At 44.1% G+C, this 18,865-nt stretch overlaps 1 protein-coding gene across 1 annotated transcript; it reads right to left on the bottom strand.

The window, feature by feature from the left end:
• Nucleotides 1–2,921: 2,921 nt before the first annotated feature.
• On the bottom strand, nt 2,922–17,312 carry LOC134073039 (transmembrane protein 196). Its single transcript, XM_062529979.1, has 4 exons — nt 17,039–17,312; nt 15,050–15,106; nt 10,101–10,352; nt 2,922–3,180 (listed from the first exon to the last, which is right to left on the bottom strand). The coding sequence occupies exons 1-4, from the start codon at nt 17,183–17,185 to the stop codon at nt 3,112–3,114; spliced, it is 525 nt and encodes a 174-aa protein (XP_062385963.1). The 5' UTR covers nt 17,186–17,312; the 3' UTR covers nt 2,922–3,111.
• Between the last annotated feature and the right edge of the window lie 1,553 nt (nt 17,313–18,865).

Below are 18,865 nucleotides of genomic sequence, written 5' to 3'. Positions count from 1 at the left end.
AGTTAGTGTCATAAATGAAACATTAGTGTGGCTCCACCGACCAGTTCTTATTTTTCACTAAAGTTAATTTAGGTGTGGTTATATCAGGCTATAAATATGATTACAAGCGGCAATCAGGGGTCCAGGCACACCACTCACACAGCCACTTAAATAATTTAAGGATGGCATGGCTGTTGTTTATTTGTGTTGTTGACTAAGGTGAGATCAGTGGATGGCCACAAAATGAGTGTGAACCAAAAACAGTAGTGTCCTCCATGTGCAAATCTCACTGAAGTCACTAAAAACTGATGCAATCATCTCTCTGTTCAACGCCCCCCACTGCACTTTCCAACTTTAAGTTGGAGATTGAGATAAAAAAAAAATTGTGAATGTTCTTTGGCTGCAAGGCAGACAATCAGTATAAAACTCAAATTATTTGTGGGCACCAGATAAGCACAAGGGGGTGCCAGATATCTGCTAAAATGGGCCATTTTATTCCCCAGCCTATTTAAGGGATTGTAATAGGCTTGTTCTATAGTGTGTTTTTGAAAGACCTTCTAAACATGAGAGAACAAGATAAAACAAGGACATGTTTAAAAATTGTGATCAAATTAATGCATATAAAGTTTAAAGTAGTCCAGTGATTCTTGAGGAACAGCAATGCATCAGTTATAATTCCCCTTTAGGGAGGACCGGGAATTTTAACTGTTTGTGGAACACAGGAATCCAGCTGTTGCAGTGTGTGTGGGTAAACAGTAACAACAAATACAACTGTCTTATGTTAATCACCTTATCAATGGTAGTTGTCACAGTTTGGCTCAAAACCATGACAAAATGGAGACAACACGAGGGGTAGTAATAATAATAGTAATAATTGATTAAAGAAAATAGTAGATCTACGAAATGAGGAAATAGTTTAACAAAATCGTCTGGCCTGCTGCAGCACAAGCCACCCAGACAGCTCTCACAGGCGGGGTGAGCAGAGAGAATGAGACTCCAGCAGACTCAACTTTATACCAACACCGGGCCCAGGTGCAGCAATCAGCCAGCCTGCAGAAATACACAGAAGAGAGACAGAGACAGGGACACCTAGTGCCCCGGTGGAGCCCTGCGGACTCTAGAGGACAGTGGCACAGGCACCCATGGTAGAGGGGCCGTGACGGAATTTTAACTGTTTGTGGAACACAGGAATCCAGCTGTTGCAGTGTGTGTGGGTAAACAGTAACAACAAATACAACTGTCTTATGTTAATCACCTTATCAATGGTAGTAATCTCAGGTCATCATGATTATCAGATGTCTTCAGAACACCTTTAGTGGCTCCACGTCTTCATTTGTAGTGTTGTATTCAGGTCATGTTCACCTAATATAATATGTTCCTTATAGGTCATCTTTAGTAATGTACTCAGGTCGTCAATGGACATATTGTCCTACCTTCGATCATAACTGGATTGTTTTAATCAGATCATCTTTAGTAGAGAAAAGGTAATAAATCAATGTTTGTGTGTAGCCTTTGTAACAACTTTTACATAAGTAGTAAGCAAGACTGATACAGCTAACCAGATGAAACAAACGGAAGGAATTTAAAAGAAAACGCACAGGAATTTATAAGAAATCCATTGCCATGATTATTTACTTCTGAAATATGTTTGATTGACCATTGTATAAACACACCTCCACATGCTCTGTGTTAATGCACTGTCATACAGTATTTTAATGTTTCTGTTTCTGTTTCTTTCTTTGAGGAATATTTTCTGGATAGTTCAGCACATTTATCAGTGATCTTTCAAAGAATTTCTCCTCCATTTTCTCTAATTCTGACAAGGTCCTGCTCCGTTTGGCTGTGCACATGGCATGGCAATATCTGTTAAAGGTCATCTGGACTGGAGTCCAGCTTGCATGTTTCTGCGGAGCGAGCGCTCTTCTTGCCAGCGGTGTGCAGATAAATAATGACATGCTCTCTGAGTCAGCTCAAGCCTCCTGCTGTTTCTGCTAACGTGGACGTACGCAGCATATACGACTTCAAAAGGAAAACACGCATGGGCGTCAGCTGGGAGCAAATGAGGAAATGAACTTCAGTGGAAATCAGCCAAATCTGAAACAATGGGGGAAATGTATGAAATAAGTATCATGTGTGTGCATGTGAGAGAGACAGAGAGAGTAATGCATTTGTCTGTGCTGGTCTGAGAGAAACAGAGAGGGAGTACGTGTGTCACACGTGTGTGTGTGTGTGTGTGTGTGTAAGTGTGTATGAGTGAGTGCATAGGTGACTGTGCATGCATGCGTGCGCGAGTGTATGTGTGTGTGTGTGTGTGTGTGTGTGTGTGTGTGTGTGTGTGTGTGTGTGTGTGTGTGTGTGTGTGTGTGTGTGTGTGTGTGTGTGTGTCAAACCGTGAGATAAATATTCCCATACACATTTCTTTTGTTTTATTTTCTTTTCATATGAAGCCTCTATATAAAAATATTGTAAATTCATAAATGGAATTTTTCTTCATGTACAAGCATTGTACAATGTGCTGCAAGATTTAGATAAACGCATTCAATGTTCCGTACAATATCAGGGTAGCTATTTCAGATTCAACATTCCCTTCATCTATGGTCAGGAATTAAAGACAAGTAAAGGACAAGGGAGGATATCAGTTTACATACAGGAGGAGGTAAAGAGAGTTTGAAAGGAGAGGTAGAGAGGGACTCAAGATCTTGAAAGATAAATAGACGGAGTGAAAGAGAGAGAGAGAGACAGAGTGAGTTAGAGAGAGAGAGAGAGAGAGAGAGAGAGAAAGAGAGAGAGAGGTGAACAGTTTGCATGCTTGTATTGTGCTCGATTATGCTCGATGTCATACAGGAGACCAATTGACTGCCCTGGCGATAGAGGTCACCAAGCAACAAGACCCCCCTCAATCAATGGTCCATCCATTGGCAAGGTACTTTCAAGGTCCTGCTATCATCCTAAAGCCTGACACATCATTCCCCAAGTCAGCATCGTGAAGGGTCACTGATAGCTCTTCTCCGTGGAAGTTGTGCTACCCTCATCCCTGATCTTGCAGCCCAGGGTCTGTTGAAACGCCATTTTGAAACACTGGTATGTCCACAGCACGACTTCAGTGAGGTAACAATGGGTTTTCCCACGTGGTCATGGTGACGCATTCCGTCCATTGTAGGAAATCTGTGGTATCCCGTTACTGGAGTTGTCTAGGGTCTCCTGCTAAAACAGGGAAAGAATAACAGAATGTAACCAATGACAACCAGCCGTCTACGTCATGATTTCAGCTGTGCATTATGGCATAATAATCGGCTGGCTCAGCTTCGAAAGGATGTTTTTAGAATTCCAGTTTTGCAAACCAAGCAATTACTGTGATGACTGGGCCTACATGTCATTATGAATCATGTAGATTCCAGACAATGCTGCTAAATCCATACCTTGGAACAAAACCCCTATGCATCATTACGAGCAATGTTTGTACCGTCAAAACCCATTACCGATTTAACAACTAAAAGCAAGGCGTTTTGTGCGCTTAATGTTTTCTTTTTTTAATCTAAACTATTCTTTGACTATTGCCCTTCTATGCTTTTATTAACTATTCCTGTTTGCTTCTGTTTATGTAAAGCGCATTGCATGATCTCTGCGTATGAAATGCGCTACATACATATGTGACTTGACTTGGCTTCACAGAAGTTGTAGTGCGTTTGGAAGCTCGATAGTGGTTCTCCTCATTGTTCTGGCCCATAAGTACTTGAATGTGTTGCAACAACACAAACGGTGTTATTTTCAACACATAATGTGTACACTCTTGAAACGAATAACAAAAGCAATGTGTTAGAAACAACACACACTGTGTTGTCCATATCTGAACATAGACATGTGTTAAAAACTACCTAAGTTGTGTTGTTTTGAACACATTCATTTGAAGAGTGTATCATCCTGCAGCGTTCCCTGACTATGTCTCTGTACTTTGAATTCTCTATTCCTGATTTAACTCGGTGCAAGAGAAAGCTGGCAAGGACAGCCATGCATGCCGTTAAAGGGATATTCCGCCATTTTTGGAAATACGCTCATTTTCCACCTCCCCTTGAGCAAAACAATCGATATTTACCTTGTTCCCGTTCATCCAGCCATTCTGTGAGTCTGGCGATACAACTTTTAGCTCCAGCCTAGCATAGATCATTGAATCGGATTAGACCATTAGCTTCTCGCCTGCTAGCTTCATGTTTAAAAGTGACTAAGATTTCTGTTAATTTTCCCATTTAAAACGTGTCTCCTCTCAAGTTAGAAAGTGCAATAAGACCAACTGAAAATGAAACCTGGCGTTTTTCTAGGCTGATTTGACATGGAACTACACTCTCATCTGGCGTAATAATCAAGGCAACTTGCAACCTACTGGCACTACTACTGCTTGTTGTCTATGGGGACTATTTTCAGATGCTGCGTACGATATCACTGCGCCTTCAGTACGTTTGCAAGTTGCCTTGATTATTACGCCAGATGAGAGTGTAGTTCCATGTCAAATCAGCCTAGAAAAACGCCAGGTTTCATTTTCAGTTGGTCTTATTGCACTTTCTAACTAGAGAGGAGACACGTTTTAAATGGGAAAATTACCAGAAATCTTAGTCACTTTTAAACACGAAGCTAGCAGGCGAGAAGCTAATGGTCTAATCCGATTCAATGATCTATGCTAGGCTGAAGCTAAAAGTTGTATCGCCAGACTCACAGAATGGCTGGATGAACGGGAACAAGGTAAATATCGATTGTTTTGCTCGAGGGGAGGTGGAAAATGAGCGTATTTCCAAAAATGGCGGAATATCCCTTTAAGATCATAGGCATTCCACAAAAACAGCCATCTGATCTTTATATACAAGCAGTGGAAAGAAAATCCAACTTCACCATCCAGAATGCCTCCCACCCCCTCCACCCCCTGGAACTATTACCATCATCAAAAAGGTTCAGAGTGCCCCTGGCTAAGAAGTCATTATACCACAAATCCTTCATTCCCAATACATATAAAACTCATGCCACAATCACGAACAATAACATTAGACAATAAAGTTTTTGGAGTCTTGACTCTTAAGAAACTCTCTTAGCAAGCTACAGATTCTACAATGAAAGGTCAATGTCCTTCACCAGAATCTGAGTGGCGTTATTTCGTCATCATGTAGTGTGTACACCCAGCGTTCTAACAGCTGTGTAACCATATTTGTGACAGCGCTACAATGGTGCTACACTACAAGGACACTGACTGCACATGGAACGACTCCAACAACATCTTGGTTTTAGATGTCTGATGCCATGTTGAATCCAATAATTCATTCTGTAATGGGCTTTAACCGTACAAACATTGCTCGTAATGATGCACATACAGTAGGGCTTTTGTTTTGGAATCTATACACTAAGGCGGAATAAGAATAACCAGTGTCTGTGGTGGCCACCATGTGTGTGTCCACAAGCAACTACAGTACAACCAAGGGCTATGAAATGGCTCTAGGAAGCGATTCATCTTAACCCTCATGTTGTCCTCAAATCTTACCGACGTTCGTTGTCCTTGGGGTCAATTTGACCCCAGCTAAAAAAACTCTCAAAAAATAATTGAAATATTTTTTTTTACCCAGTTTTTTTTGTGGTAGGTACTTAACAAGAGTGTAATAACCACCATCAAAAATAAAGTCATGAAACTTGAAGCAAAACAAAAAAAGTGAATCATATATTTTATGATGTTAAACATTGCTTGGGGTCAAATTGACCCCAAGGACAACATGAGGGTTAAAGGGGAACTCCGGCCGTTTTTAGAGTCCTGTCATTCGAGGTCACTGAGTGTTGTCAGTATGACGAGAGGGGATGACACTATGGTTGGCTCTGGTAAATGGTAATAGCAAGGTACATTGTTTTCTGACTGCCAATGCTGTTTATTGTCAGTTTGTGAAGTTTAGGCGAAGTAGGAAGTAACATTAGGTATCCCTAGTCTTGACCAATGATTTCAAAGTCAACAGTATGCCTATGCCTGTCACCATGCTAGTGTTGGAAAGGTCTCCCAATCGTGAGTGTCCAGGCTCTATATACAAAGTGAATGGTTCTAACCAGGCTAACAACGCTATGCTATGGACAGATTAAAAATGTCATTACAAGTGCTGTGCAACATGAAACGGATCCTTACAAGACACCACCTTGAACAACAGGGCTCTTTGTAAAAACAGCCAGAGTTCCTTTAAAGTGCACTTTGCGAGATAGCTTCATCTACACAGTATATTGTATCAAGGTGTTCAGACTCCCCTCTATCCTCTGAGAAATCCTTCACTGTAGAAATGAGGAACATATCCTAGACCTCTACCATGGATACAAACAAGCCTAGATTTAGCCTTTTTCCCCCTGAGAATTCTCACTAGTCTTTCATAGCAAAAAAAAAAAATCATAATAAATACATCATTAGAGATTTCTGCTGCAGATTATCAGAAAGTGCAAAGTAATCACCTCTTTCTCATTTATAGAACTTGACTAGTGAGCTGACCTCAACAATCTTCACTGTGTCTGGATTTGGACATTTTTGTCTGGGTGCAACTGGCATTCTTGGCCAAAACCAGACACCCTAAATGGATTGAACAGAACGGCAAAGGTGCCAAGATTATGCAGCTCTGCAGCTCTCTGTAATTGACTTTCATGGCCAAATGATGGTTATAAATGAGCACTGACTCACTGCTCATGCTGAGCACTACCCCGACTACGCTGAGCACTCCATCCACGGACAATCCCATACATAAAATCACCCAATCTGATCTCTTAGCATAGTTCACTGAAAGCGGGTTAGACCAGTTAGCCTATAGCTATCCTGTAGCCAGAACAACAACAACCACATGCTACATTTATATAGCCCTTTTCTCGACACTCAAAGCGCTTCACAGCGACTGGGGCACCTCACTAACCACCAATGTGTAGCATCCACCTGATGCATGGCAGGCTTTATGCACCACAACACTTACCACACACCAAAGCTGATCTACTGTAGCTGTGATAGTCCTGTGATAGTTTTGAGTCTTTCAAGGGGGGTCTAAACGCATATCTGTTCAACATGCACTTAGTTTATTAGGCATTTCTTATACGTTATGATTTGTATATTATAGTGTTTCGTTATTTTCATTAGGCTGTTGGTTGAATTGTCATTGTTGTTTATTACCAACACAACCAACCAGCATTACCAACTTTTAAATTGTTTAGCCTACTTTTCAATTTAATTTTTGTATTGTTGTTATTTGTATGGCTCTTTGGACAAAAGTGTCTGCTACATACCATAATTTACATATTTTACATTTACATTACATTTGGCTGATGCTTTTGAACCAAAGCGACTTGCAACACGGTAAACAACCATAACCATAAAAGGGACCAATAGGCTGGTTGGCATGTTTTTAAGGTTCTTGGGGTGCTACATAGAACCATGCAGGCTTAAAGAACCATTAGGGGTTCATTTGATGAATCCTTCAAAATGGTCTAAAGGGTGCCATACTGTACATGAAGCATGCATTTTGGTTCTATATACCACCTTTTTTTCTAAATTAGGGTTTAGACCAAAGGTTCGCGACTGGTGTCTGGCATCTGGTACTTCCATTGACTATAGTGATTATTAACTGCTGCAGCATATTCTTCGCGAACGGAACGCTTCAGTTACGCGCCTGGTGTAGCTCCCCTGTAAGAGTGGGGTTATACTTGCTGCAGACAACGCGTTCATGTTCGCATCATGGCTGCCTCGCGTGAGCACGTGATCACTTGAGGCGATGTCATAGCCGGCATACCCGCTCCAATTTCCACGTCTGATATTACTATAGTCTCCCCCTCCTGAAGACCTCCAGTTGGGTGCGTAATGCTGCAGCGAGTCTGTACACAGGACACAGCAGGTCGCACGCGGGTGCATACGCTTACGCTTGGTCTAATAGCAAGTGTAACCTCACTCTAACTGTGCATTCAGACCAAGACCGTCAAAAGCGTCAAGAGCGCCGGAAATCATTCATTTTCTATGGAGAGTCGGCGTTACCTGTGTCAAAAGCGTTCTGGGCGTGAGTGTGGCTTCATGAGCCTCACGGGCGTCAAAAAAAAGTTGAGCCTCAGTTAACTTTAATTTTTTTTTTTAAAGTATATTTTTTGGGCTTTTTACCTTTATTTGTATAGGACAGTGGAGAGAGACAGGAAGCAAGTGGGAGAGAGAGATTGGGAAATGACCGCAGGCCGGACTCGAACGTGGGTCCCCATGGGCACTCGGACCCGTACATGGCACGAGCGCTGTAGCCTGTAGCCGCCCCAAGCCTCAGTTAACTTTATGGTAATGAGCTATGACACGGTTCGGCCTTGGCGTAATCAGAATGTCAAACTCGCAGGCAGTGTTGGTCAAGTTACTTGGAAAAAGTAATTAGTTACTGATTACTGATTAATTGTCCAAGAAAGTAATCATGTTACTTTACTGATTACTTTCCCCCAAAAGCAATTAGTTACTTTACAATTACTTTACTTAGTTATTTTTCAAAAACACTAAAGGCTACACAACCTGAATATGCTATAGCCTAAAGCAATACACCTTTCAGCCTAATTTTATTCTTTCTGCATATTCCATCATATAAAATAGAATCAAATGCAGTGTTGTGCATAAACGAGTTCTGTGAACTATGAACTGCATGCCACACATTTGTAAATAAAGAACGTGAATTCGTTCAGATTATGTGAGAGCGTCACTGCTGAGTTTCAATTAAACGTTGCGCAGTTAACCTGCATGTCACGCTCCAATCTTTCATCGATGCTGCGGATGTAACAGAATACATGCTGCATTGTTGCAACAATATTCGGAACGGGTGCGCTGTCCGTGGTAAAATAAAAACAGTAAGTCCTGTGACAGCGGCCGCATTCTGCGCCACCCCTCACTCAAACATACATAGATTCTGTAGCCTATAATTAACCGAAGAGTCGGACCTCCGTCTGGCAAACCTCATAGGCTACTGCAGGGGTTATGTCTGAAAGCGACTACAGAGAACGCAGATGATACAGGCTCTATTATTTACGGACATTTCCTCAATTATTAAAAGACTCCGACGGTACAAACTTAATTATGTCCACCCAGAGCCATGGCTCTGTGTCCACCGAAAACAAGTTCGAACGTCAACGACCCCAATTTCGAATTTGAAAAGACATTTGAGTTGAAGCATCAGTCCAGAGTGAAATCATAAGTCATCGAATGAAATGAAAGTAGAAAGAACAATAAAAGTGAAGTAGGCTAGGCTAAAGATAAGCAAAATAAGTCCAAGTCCCGAACTATGGGAAAAGTTTAGGAAAACCCCAACTCACGTAGGCTATATACAGCATGGTCATGCTCTCTCCCGCACTCTGTTGTCTCGTCTGTTTACATCTCTCGCAATGCGTTGGACATTATACTGATTGTCACCAGACAGTCTCAAAAGCAATTAAAATCGCAGTTTAGTAACGCAGTAACGCAGCCTAAAGTAAAGGTAATCGAATTACTGATTTTGCCATTGTAATCCCTTACTTTACTCGTTACTTGAAAAAAGTAATTGGATTACAGTAACGCGTTACTTCTAACGCGTTACTGCCCATCACTGCTCGCAGGATTGCGGCTTGTGGTTTGTCCGAATGTTTCACGTCATGGCTTTGACGCTTTCGGCGTCGAACTGGGTTGAGCGTCGAGCTATGAGCTTCACCAGCGACTTTGACGCTTTTGACGGTCTTGGTCTGAATGCACAGTATAAGGCCCGATCAGATTACAGGCGGCATGCGCTATGAAACCCATTCATTTCAATGGGTTGAGAGCGCAAAAGCGGCTCTGCCGCTAAGCACAGCAAAGCGCAGCGCCGGCGGCATTTTGCCGCTTTGCCGCTGTTGCGCGTACCGCGGTCAAAGTTGAAATAATTGAACTTTGACCGCGGCGCGCTGTAAGTGAATGGTCTTTTGCGCGGAGCCCAGCAGTAACCATATAAATAGGAGCGGTAACAGCAACAAAAATCGTACAACGTTATCTCAACCAAGAGCAACCTAGCGGTGAGCGCAGCGCATGCCGTCTACAATGTGATCGGGCCTTTGAGTGCAGAGCGCGCCCCCCTTTGCTCCCCACGCCGTGTGTGGCTCCTCCGAGGTCTCACCTTGTCGGTCATCTCGTGCGAGTGGTGCAGCGAGTGCTCGCGCTCCAGGAACATCCTCTGCTGCTCGGTGCTGGCCAGGCGGCAGGTAAGCCAGGTGCTCAGCGTGCAGCTGCTGATGCCCAGGCAGGTGAGCGTCATGGCCGCCATGTGCAGCGAGGGCAGCGCGCCCGGACGCTTCACCGCGCGCACAAACTGGAAGTTCAGGATGCCGCCGATCAGCCCGCAGATGCAGCAGGCAGAGAACAGGATCATCTGGAGAGGACATTGGTTTGTTTCAAAATAGGTTTGTTGTGAAACATTTTCATGCAACATTTAACATTTTCTTTCAACATTTACGTTTCTTTAAGAATGATCATAACAGCAACAACAAAGGAAACAGTGACAGACATCATACAAATGGTAACAGAAACAGTGACATACAAGTTATATACATATATATATATGTAAGGGATAACGGCCGACGAGGTGACCGGTTCGATGGAAATAATGGCTAGGTGGAGGTCTAGAACTCCGGCGACGTGCGAAGCACGGAGACGGAGTTACGGGGCAGTCACACGCTTGCGTCGGCCAACGTTCGTCCGTTGTTTTCCCATTCACTTTACATTGGCTGGACTTCATTTCATGCCGCACTGAATTGTGGGTCCGATGCGTTGCCTGAGATACGTTGCCTCCGCTAAAAAGTTGAGAAATGTTCAACTTTTGACGGATCGCGCAAGCGCCAGCCAATGAAATTCCGTGTATGCAAATTTTCGAACACTGACAAACCAATCAGTTCGCGTTTATGGAAATGTGACAAAATGAGGCATACGTTGGCGGACGCAAGCGTGTGACTGCCCCGTTACCTCCGCCGTGCCATTATTTCCATCGAACCGGTCGACCTCGAAGGCCGTTATCCCGCTTATCTCCCGTTTGTATTCATAAACTGTATATTTAGAACATAGTTTTATTCCACCATTGCGTCCGTTAACATCGCTAAAACTGTCTTGACTGTGGGACTACTTTCCGCCACATATCAACTTTCTACTTGCAGGACAAAACTGCCGTTACTAGTTCTAAATGGATGGTTGCTATGGCCAAAAGCCAGTCGTTAGTTCTAAATGGCTGGTTGCTACGGCCGAAAGCCAGTCGTTAGTTCTATCTCTCCCGTTGTCAAGCGGTCATATCCCAGGATTCTGATTAACTTTAACTTTGAAAGATCGCTTCTTTTATAGCCTACATGGCATCCAACTAGCTACAATCCACCTCCGTCATATGCTACAATGTTACTATGGTTCTGTATGTCTGTATTTCAGCTTGGATGCAACGTGACGGTTCATTTAAACTTCGCAACGAGTTTGGCGAATTAATATTCAAGTGTGATATGGGAACTACTTCAGAGGTAGCAGGTTATATGAAGTTAATGGCCACCCCATCAGCCAATCAGAGAAGAGAATTCCATTGTTGAGGGAGATAAAATAATTTAATTTATGAAATAAACATGGACAGAATGGCAGCATGAACTTGTATGAATTAAAATGAAGCCCAAGTTGTTCAGCTATACTATACTGGCAAAATTGCAGCCAAAGTCTGCACAGAAAGTGTGTCTTGTTACCAGAGAGCATTTGCATTAAACACACACACACACACACACACACACACACACACACACACACACAAATCACCCAGGTGAATCCACCTGGAGTTGGCCATGTCTGATTAAGACTCCCTGGAGGATTTCGATCACTCTAAGTGGTCTCCCATGATCCGTGACTGATACATGTCTAACTGTATTCATTAGCAGACACTTTCATCCATATACTGACTGGCAGCAGAGTTTGGGTAGCCTACTTTTAAATGTGCTTCTTTGATTAGCTAGCATGCCCCCAGGGTACCACGCTGTGCTAGCACCTTGCTCAGCCAGTAGAGGAGACTAAGATGCAGACTGAATGGAGAGTAGACAGGAAGAACCCCCCATACCCCCCCCCCACACACACACACACACTGCACTGCAACTATCATCCTAGTTTTATTTAACTGACTAACTGAATCATCAGTAACACTCTTGACCAGCTGAACGTCCCTGAAGCAGCTAGTCAAGTGCTAAATTAGACCGATAGGCCTACCGATCTGGTGTAAGGCTGGAGCAGTGATACTCCAGCCATGCCATACATGATACTCAGTCCAACTTTTTTCCGATCGTCCAATCAGAACACTAGGAAACGGTCATGTGCCTGCTCCGAAAACATTGCTCAAAATGTTGGTCCACAAATGTAACATCACCTGTAGGGAGCACAGGGCACAGAAAGCCCCTGACCTACATGAATAGATTACATGAGGTGAACAAGAGAGCGGGAGAGAGGGTGGGAGAGAAATAGAGAGAGAGAGAGAGGGGGGGGGGGGAGAAAAAGACAGAGAGAGAGGGAGAGTGGGAGAGAAAGACAGAGAGAGTGGGAGAATGGTAGAGAAAGAGAGAGAGGAAGAGAGGGAGAGAAAGGTAAAGAGTGAGAGAGAGAGAGTGGGAGAGATAGAGAGAGAGTGAGTGGGAGAGAAAGAGGAGTGCAGCCTTCTTCTCATTCCCTGGTGTCCCCCAAAATACCATCCCTATGTCCTGCTCCAGCATGGTCTAGTGTGTCCAGAGACATGTCATCTTGACACCGCCACGCGTTTAAAATCTCCTCAGCCACACACACGGTGTTGCATCAACGTCCCTTTTCCATTTCCAGTGGCTGGCCTTGCGCGCCCACACACACTCGCACAAAATCACAAATCCAAAATAATGACCAGGTGATGTCCAAGAATACGCGTGATTTCGTTAGGTCTTCATGACAGGAACGCTGTCAAAGGGCCACACGAAATAATGGGAATCACCATGAAATCTGACAACACGCGGCCAAATTATATCATATCTCCTGTTCTGGTTTCCACATTAGACGTGATGTGATTTTGGAACAGCGCTAACAGTAAATATCAGAGATCGCTTGGCAACTACCCCTGTGATGTTTGCCGCTCCCTGACATGATGTTGCAAATTAAATCAGTGGGTGCCCCAGGGGGGAACACCAAAGACAGTGCTTCAGTCGTTGCCCATCAACAGAATGGAAACAGTGATGGCCAGTTATCAGGTTATATGGGTAAATTCAATCTTCATAAGAGAGAGAGGGAGAAATATGAAGAGAAAGAGAGAGAGAATGAGAGAATGATACATAAACTGTTAAGGAATGAGAGAGAGGATAGAACGAAAGGAGCAGTGAGGAGTGTGTGTGTGTGTGTGTGTGTGTGGGGGGGGGGGGTCATATGGAAATGGTGAAAAATAGATCAAGATAGAGCAAAACGAGACATACAAGAGAGGAACATGAGACATAAGAGAGAGCAATATGAAACAGGAGAGGAGTGAGAGAAATCAGTGAGACAGAGAGAGAGAGAGAGGGAGAGAGAGAAAGAAAGAGGAAAATTGGAAAGGGCAGATGGACACGGAGAGACAGACTGATCAGTGAGAGAGATGGAAACAGACAGATGGGGGAAGACAGAGACTGAAGTTGGCAGAGAGAGAAAGAGAGGGAGAGAGAGAAGGGAGACAGAGGGGGTAGGGAAAGAGGGAGAGAGAGAGACAGGGAGAGAGAGAAAAAAGAGCGAGAGAAAGGGGAAGAGGGGAGAAAGATGGGGAGACAGACAGCGGGGGGGGGAGAGAAAGGGAAAGAGAAGGGAAGACAGCAAAAGAGAGGAAGAGAGAGGGAAAGCAGTGTGGTGAGCGAGAGAGAGAGAGAGAGAGAGGGAGGAAACTGAATACAGAGACAGACAAACAGAGAGAAGGAAAGCGATTGAGAGAGAAAGAGAGTCTGGATTGCAGAGTGAGCTACTGTAGGGCGATGAGATGGATGAAGAGAGAGAGAGAGAGAGAGAGAGAAAGAGACTATGCACAGTGAGCAAGGGTGATGGGAGGCACTGAGAGAGAGGGAGGACAGAGAAAGAGAGAGAGAGACTCTAGCATGCGGTGTGAGGGAGGGTGATGGAAGGGATGAGAGAGAGGGAGAGAGAGAGAGACTCTGAGAGAGGGTGATGGGAGGGATGGAGAGAGGGAGAGAGAGAGAGACTCTGAGAGAGGGTGATGGGAGGGATGGAGAGAGAGGGAGAGAGAGAGAGAGATGGAGAGAGAGGGAAAGAGAGAGAGACTCTGAGGCAGGCAGGCGTTCTCTGAGGCCAGGTTTCACTTCACTATTGATTTGTCATTAACACTCTCCCCTGTGTCCCCTCCAGAGGCTCAGCTCGCGCTGCCTAATTGAATATCCGACCCCATGCAGCGCGCCGGGACGCACCGTCTACTGAAGCTCAGTCCAGGAACACCACATTCCCTCGCACTACCAAATGGAACACCACATTCCCTCGCATTACCAAATGGACTTCTCAAGCGCATTCATGCAGCCATATCTCCCAATGATTCACAATGTAATGTCTTCTCTCTCTCTGGTAATCCCTCATCAGTATAAACCGTGTAGAGCTGTGGGGCTTTGGAATACAGTAGGTCCTCATTGTTCTCGAGAAATGTTGAAAACGTGCCAGCAACAGCTGACTGTATCCGTTTATTGATTTACACGTGCCTTAAAAAAGCCTCAACGGTCTTAAAACAGTGCGCAGGAGAGTGTGGAGTCGTTTGAAGTTCACTGACCTATCGGTGTACCGTTCAACCAGACTGGAGTTGGGATCAAATCGGATATGGATTACAGAAATACTGCAATGTGTTCAGAAAAGGGCAACAAACCAGAGAGGGAAAAACTTGTCTTAAGACATAATGTAACTCGAGACATACTGTAACCACTTCTGACACAGCAGCACACTTTCCCGTTGCTCTCGTCGACGTTTCAGAAAACGTATGTGACACAGATAGACCACATATAAATAGTCCACACACACACACACACACACACACACACACACACACAGGGGAAATTTCTAGAACAGTGCGTTTTTACTTACAACCAAGCCGGTTCTTTTCTTCGCACAGAGCATCCCGCACAGGCCACAGAGGAGAAACTAGGTGAGAGGACACAAATAAACACGCATTAGGTGTGTGTGTGTGTGTGTGTGTGTGTGTGTGTGTGTGTGTGTGTGTGTGTGTGTGTCTGTGTGTATGTCTGTGTGTGTGTGCGTGTGTGTGTGTGTCTGTGTCTGTGTGTCTGTGTGTGTTGTGTGTGTATGTGTGTGTGTGTGTGTCTGTGTGTATGTCTGTGTGTGTGTCTGTGTCTGTGTCTGTGCATGTGCGTGTTTATGTGTGTGTGTGTGTGTGTGTGTGTGTGTGTGTGTGTTTAACACAGCAGGCCTCGATCTTACAGTGTACCCGGTAGTGTCCTGGCAGGTGTGACAGTGGAAATAAACCGGGTCAATTTGTTGTTGTAAAATATGGACAAAAGAGCATCGCTGATAAACAAACTGGGATAAAGCTGTGCAGTCTCCGCACTGTGGATCACTTGCATTGTTTACAGACAGCCTCCATACTGAAAGTATGAATGGCCCATTTATACTGACAACCTGATAACATAATGACTACACGTTCACAAGTAAGCCACCTGCTCACACAGGGAAGAATGCATTGTTATGTCTGACACCCCACAACGCTTTGGTACATTGCGTAGCAGCATACTATTGTGGACGGCTCATACAATCAAACTGGTAATGGCGATTGCTGCATAGTTGTAAATAATTGATGACACACTTTCTCACTGGATAAAGTTGTGTCATGTATCAAGGCAGACGTGTACTGCGTGGCCAGAAACAAAATAGCATGTAAATAACCACGGCAAGCCCGGATGTTTGATCATTTCCTTATCCTGCTTTTATTATGGTCCGGGTAGGGAAATGATTAATCCTTTCATTAGGAGAAAGCATTAAAATGTATTTTTAAATGTAATTTAGGCTACATTATCAATTAATTACAGGCTGTGTGAAAGCTAGTGTGAAAATTCTCGTTCTGAGGAAATAGTAATAGACAGGCCTATCTATGTCACACCACAAATCAGTCCTCCGAGTGCGAGAAAATTAGAACCAGAAAATCTTGATTTTATGGTCTTGTCTGCGGTGTGTGGGCAGCCATTAGGGGACGCAAGATAACTGAATTAGCTTTATACTGTCAACTGTAGATCATATTTACCTCCCAAAGAGGCCTTGCGGATCCTTAAGGTCAGTATACGATGCCTGCTCTCTTTGCCTCGGGTTCATAGTCTTCTGTATGCTGTGCGTAAAGTAGACGAACCTATACCAAGACTTCGCGTGTCTTATTTCGAGGACGTAGATGTAGTTAGATGCCCTATATGAACTAATGAGGAGGAATGTGGTTTACCCCTGCAGAAATGTTTACATTCTGACTGGCTCAATGCAGACAAGTGGAATCGACACAATGAGACTGCACGAGGGGAAGGCGCGCGCGCCAACGGCAAAGCAGCTAATACAGCTGCGGCATATTAGCGGTATGGGGAGGATGCAATGCATCGATGTGACAAAACCGTCAATAGGATACTGAAGGATGGTCGGCGAACTCTTTGCTAATATTTATAATAATTGTAAGTAGCCAAATGACTAAATACATTTCGATTGATAGCCTTTTATGCGCCTTAAATGGCTGCAAATAATTAGGCTACACAAACTTGAAACTATACAAAGTTTTAAAATAACAATTAAATTCATAGTTGCATTGATATATCAGCTATGTCCTAAGACTCACACGCAAATTAAACGATCAGATTCAAATTAACTTTCAGAAGTGGAAAAAAATCGCAACTCCTTTGAAAATATACTTATTCTACAAATGTAAAACTCCTTGGTACTTTTTGAATATTATTGTATGTAGAAGTCTGGATAAATAGCCTACGTGAGCCTTCTTCTACCAAAACACGAAACCAAAACAAAACAAAACAAAAAAACGAAACAAAACAAAACAAAACTGAAACGTACACACATCCCGCTCCACACCGGAGACGCATCCCCTTGCTGCGTCTTCTGGCCGGGCCGTACCCGACTTATGCCCACCGCACCCAGGACGATGCTGGAGATGCCCAGCCCTATCTCCAAAACAGAGAGAACCAACAGACTCCAGATGATCTTCCGGCTGGTACACATCCTCGATCGGACATTGTTCCTGGCTACTGGAAAGAACACAGGAGGACCCGCTCTAGACCCACCGAGAGCGGTGTCGTTCAATCCATCCTTCGGCAGGGAAATTTTTGCTCAGGTTCCGGAGCGATTCGTCGTTAAAAAACTTGGCGCAGAGAGACTTGGCTGCTCTCCTCTCCAAAAAAATTGTTGGTCACTCTCCCGTCAGAAGCGAGCGAGAAGAAGAAAAGCCGCTGGACTTGTAGGCGGCATCAACAGTCAGTGCTATGCGCCGCTGTCCACGGTGCTTAAACACGTTAGGTCAGCCCTCCCCGGCGCCCTTCTGCCCTCCCCTCGTCTGCGGTAACACAAGAGCTCGTAGTATTTATTCAATCAGCAGATATCCACGCATTCGGCGCATCCGCGCTTTTTTGGAGCTCTGTTTCAAAAGCGAGAGTGTTTGGTTACTTCTCCCATGTGACTGACTTGCCCGCAGTTTGAGACTTTACTCTCCGCAGACAACAATAATAAGCCACCCGTACCCACTCTGTGAGAAGTCTAAAGGGAAAAGCATAGGCGCATTTACACTTCCCCGAGTCATTTATGTAATGATCCATTAATAGTGATGTGCGCATAGATTGTTTGCAACATAATGCATCTCCAAGGCTCTGCAGATACAGTTTAAAGTCACTCTTCAGCGGCAGCCCACGGTGGGGATATTGGCCGGGCGCCAGGCATAGTGATAGCGCGCTGTCTCCGGTCTTACTGCGGGTGTCTGGAGGTGTGCTACACCAGGACCGGTGGCGCACGTTAGTGAGCACTCACTGGACTGAATAATTTGCCTGCGAGGAGCCACCGCCGCTGTGCCTAACAGGAGGCTTGATAAACGCTGACTAAGACCAATTTCATCCCCACTGTCAGTCAATTACATAACTATTGTCGAGCAGGGGAGAGAGAAAGCCGTTCGTTCAGGACACTTTATAGTTATATACTCTAAAAAGCCAGGTCTATATAGAACCAAAAAACATGCTTCATATATTGCACCCCTGTTTTTTAAACCATTTTGAGGGGTCCATTAATGGAACCCTTTAGGGTTCTTTAAAGGTTCATGGTTCTATGAAGGTTAATGGTTCTATATATCAACCCAAGAATCTTTTTGAAGAAGAAGTGAGTATAGTTTGAGTATAGGGTACACTTGTTTTCAGTGGATATGTATAATAATAGGCCCTTCTTGACAAAAGTACATGTTCTAAACAAGAGGACAGAATGCAGAATGATGAATACCGCTGTCCACTCTCTCTCTCTCTCTCTGTGTCCAAATCACCATGGAGCTCTCTCTGAGCAACTTGTTTTTGCTACGGTAAAGCCCGATGCCAGTGATGTGCAGTAACTCTTGATTGCCAGGTCCATACAGCTATTGTATATGACTGTCCTGCAAAATTGATTGGACAAATGTATCTGGTCAGCAAACCCCACCCAGAGTCCCCAATCTAACTTCATGTGGACAGTGCAGTATATGGAGGTCATTAAAAATGTGTTACTGACCTCTAATGGGGTCCACACCACTTATGCAAATATTGTTTCAGGGATGAGGGATCCAATTTTAATGCTTTAGTCATTTGGGTGTTTAGTACCTCTTCAACATCCGTATCATAGGGATGCTTGTGAAGAGGACACAGAGGGGGCTTGTGATGATGGCTATATTTA

The sequence above is a fragment of the Sardina pilchardus genome, chromosome 24, assembly GCF_963854185.1.
Source record: "Sardina pilchardus chromosome 24, fSarPil1.1, whole genome shotgun sequence".
Classification (NCBI taxonomy): Eukaryota; Metazoa; Chordata; class Actinopteri; order Clupeiformes; family Clupeidae; genus Sardina; species Sardina pilchardus.
Note: the sequence above shows the minus strand (reverse complement) of the source record. Positions and strands in the feature narration are given on the sequence as shown.

What these genes read in the sequence shown, in the direction of transcription:
- LOC134073039 (XM_062529979.1), bottom strand. Translation starts at nt 17,185, where the DNA reads ATGTGTACCAGCCGGAAGATCATCTGGAGTCTGTTGGTTCTCTCTGTT. An exon ending in AGCAAGGGGATGCGTCTCCG is followed by an intron (nt 15,107 to 17,038) that starts GTGTGGAGCGGG and finishes CCTCTCACCTAG; the next exon opens with TTTCTCCTCTGTGGCCTGTG. An exon ending in CGCACGAGATGACCGACAAG is followed by an intron (nt 3,181 to 10,100) that starts GTGAGACCTCGG and finishes CTGTTTTAGCAG; the next exon opens with GAGACCCTAGACAACTCCAG.